Source organism: Rattus norvegicus, chromosome 1 (assembly GCF_021556685.1).
Source record: "Rattus norvegicus strain SHRSP/BbbUtx chromosome 1, alternate assembly SHRSP_T2T, whole genome shotgun sequence".
NCBI lineage: Eukaryota > Metazoa > Chordata > Mammalia > Rodentia > Muridae > Rattus > Rattus norvegicus.
The window spans coordinates 152,554,428-152,557,496 of NC_141534.1; the positions used below are offsets into that span (position 1 = coordinate 152,554,428).

Below are 3,069 nucleotides of genomic sequence, written 5' to 3' on the forward strand. Positions count from 1 at the left end.
ACTAACTGTGGCTACCTTCACTTACCATCACGCTGTTACTGGCTTTATGTCTAATAGTTCATTTGTTCAACTCCTCTTAGGCTGTTTTGTTTCAAATTAATTATTGTTTTCTATTTAGGTAGTATCTTCAGTAGTTTTCATGAGGATTTGAGAAAATTTGTTATATTATCTGATTAAATCCTGATAGTGCTTACCTTTAATTTCCCACTCAATTCTGCATACTAACACCCATTTATTGACTATACATTTTAGAACTGAAATTTGAATGTATAAATTTTTGCATTATTCAGGGAATTTGAAAGTATATTGATCACTATTGGGAGAATATGGTCTGAGATTCCATAGTGTACATTAACATCAGTCAAGCTTAGACACCAACTCCAAAGGACAGAAAAGGTGTCACGCACTGCAGTATACTGAGTGTTAGGTATAAATTACCTTTGCTCAAGGCCCCAACTAGCCAAAATATATTCCAGTGTAGCTGTGGACATATATGTATAAATATTGTTTATAAATCAGAGTGAGTTTTAAGGATTTGAGATTATGATATCTAAGGTATTGGTGACTTTCAGAAAAAAGTGTTGATTCTCCAAGAAGAGAAAAGGGTGCCTCAAGAATGTTAGGTAAAACTGGGTCTGAGTTTCTAGGCAAATGATCTGTTTTGAAGGTTTCAGGTATTCCAAAAAGTGAGTGAGATATTTTTTCAACTCCACCTTCTTCTATGTTCATCTCTCTCTCTTTCTCAACCATTACCATTATGTCCATGTCTCTCATTGTCACTCCCCTTCTTACTCATCACTTATTACATATAAACATATAAGTGTATATATAAAAATAAGCATAGATCAGGACTGCATATCATATGCAAATACATATTGATGATAAATATTTACGCAAAATTTTAAAAATACTTTCCACATGCTAAGTTTCTTTGGGTGTTTGTAGTTGATGCAAATACTTTATCTGGAAGAGGAAAATGTCACATATTAATCAACTAAAATTTATTAAATTAATGGATTTAAGAGAGTTATTATGGAAACTAATTATAAATGCTTATCATCATAACATACAATTACACAGACAGGTACAACTATGTGTATTATCAAATAAGCATGTTTAAAATGTGTATGTAAGACAAGGAAACATGATTTATATTTCACATATAAAGGGCAATTTTAGAAAACAGTTTTGAAATGTAAAAGCCAGATTCAACCATCAGTTATAAAGGAACAGAGGGGGAGGGGGAGGGGGAGGGGGAGGGAGAAGGGGGCAAGGGAGGAAAGAAAGCACACTTTTGCCAGTTTTGTTTCTGGTACTTCCCCAAGCTTGTACATGCCCTAGATGCTTGTTTGATGAGCATATTAGGCAATATAAGGTCCCATTAATTATTATTTAAAACATATTGTTTTAAGTAACATTGTGAAATAATAAAAAAACTTCTGCTAATTAAAAAAAAAAGAAAACAGTTTTGAGGTATATGCTAGTGATCTATTGATTAAATTATTCTCTGTCCTTTTTTCCAGAAAACTTGCACTTTGAAATGATGGCTAATTCCACCTTAGTGACCGAGTTCCTCCTGGAGGTTTTTTCTGAGACTTGGGAGCTCAGAATCCTACTCAGTGTCCTGTTCCTGCTGGTGTACCTGGGCAGCCTGTTAGGGAACCTTACTATTATCATTGCTATTACACTTGACCAGACCCTGAATACTCCCATGTACTTCTTCCTCAGGAATCTGTCTATTTTAGACATGTGTTATATTTCCATCACTGTCCCCAGTACCTGTGTTAACTCTCTCATTGACCACAGAAATATTTCTCTGGGAGGGTGTGCAGCACAGATCTTTTTCTTCTTATTTTGTGCATGTGTGGAGACTCTGTTTCTTGCCATCATGGCCCAGGACCGCTATGTGGCCATCTGCAAGCCTCTCCTCTATCCTGTGATCATGAACCACCAGTTCTGTATTCAAATGACACTGGCTTCCCTACTTAGCTCTCTTGTCCTTGCAAGTGTGCATACTTTCAAAACATTCCAGTTGTCCTTCTGTCACTCTAATGTAGTCCCTCAGTTCTTTTGTGATATGCCTGCTTTGCTGAGGCTTTCTTGCTCTGACACCTTCAACAACAAACTCTTAATACTTCTGACTGACATTGGACTCAGTGGTAGCTGCTTTGTGTTTATTGCCATATCATATATCCGCATATTATCTACTGTGTTGAAGATTCCCATCAAAGGAGAAAGAGGGAAAGCCTTTTCAACCTGTGTTCCTCACATTGTTGTGGTGTCTGTCTTTCTTATTTCTGCTGCCTATATGTATCTAAGACCTCCAGTAGTAACCTTTGAAGTAGTTCAGGAGATGACTATTTCTGTATTTTATGCCATGATTCCACCATTCTTAAACCCTATAATCTATAGTCTTAGAAACAAACAGATAAAGGAAGCTGTAAGGAAAGTTACATCACAGGTTTTTTTCATATTTGAATATAAAAGGAACACATATTTGTCATGGTACTCTAGAGGAAAAGAACTGATAAAATAACTGAAAATTATATACAAATACACAAGCACACAGAAGTGTACACAGATAAATACATATACCACAACATTTTCTTCCCTTTATTGAATATATTTTTCACATATTTCCTGATTATAGTTACCCCTCTCTACTTCTTGTTTCACCTTCATTTTCCCTTTCATCCAGATCCATCTCCTTCTTGTCTCTCATTCTAACAAACAGTCTTCTAATGGTTAATAAAATGAAATCAAATAAAGTGTAAGACAAAACAAATACTAGTACATCAGTATAATACAAAAAAACAAAAGAAAAAGACACAAAGAGAAGGCACACACATTAAAAACAAAACAAAACAAAACAAAAACCCTAAACCTAAACAAAAATAACAAAAACCAGATATAGATGCTGTGGTAGTTTGAGTGAAAATGGAGCCTCTAGCCTACTTTAGGGCATAATGCTTTGTTGGAGTAGCTGTTACTTTAATGGAGGAGTCATAAACTTTGGGATGAGATTTGAGATCTGAGAAGCTGAAGCCTGGACATTGTGTCATTGCCACT

At 35.3% G+C, this 3,069-nt stretch overlaps 1 protein-coding gene across 1 annotated transcript; it reads left to right on the forward strand.

Moving 5' to 3' along the window:
* Positions 1–1,543: 1,543 nt before the first annotated feature.
* On the forward strand, positions 1,544–2,536 carry Or14n1 (olfactory receptor family 14 subfamily N member 1). Its single transcript, NM_001000118.1, is given in 1 exon segment — positions 1,544–2,536. A coding segment is annotated over 1 exon segment (993 nt).
* Positions 2,537–3,069: the final 533 nt, after the last annotated feature.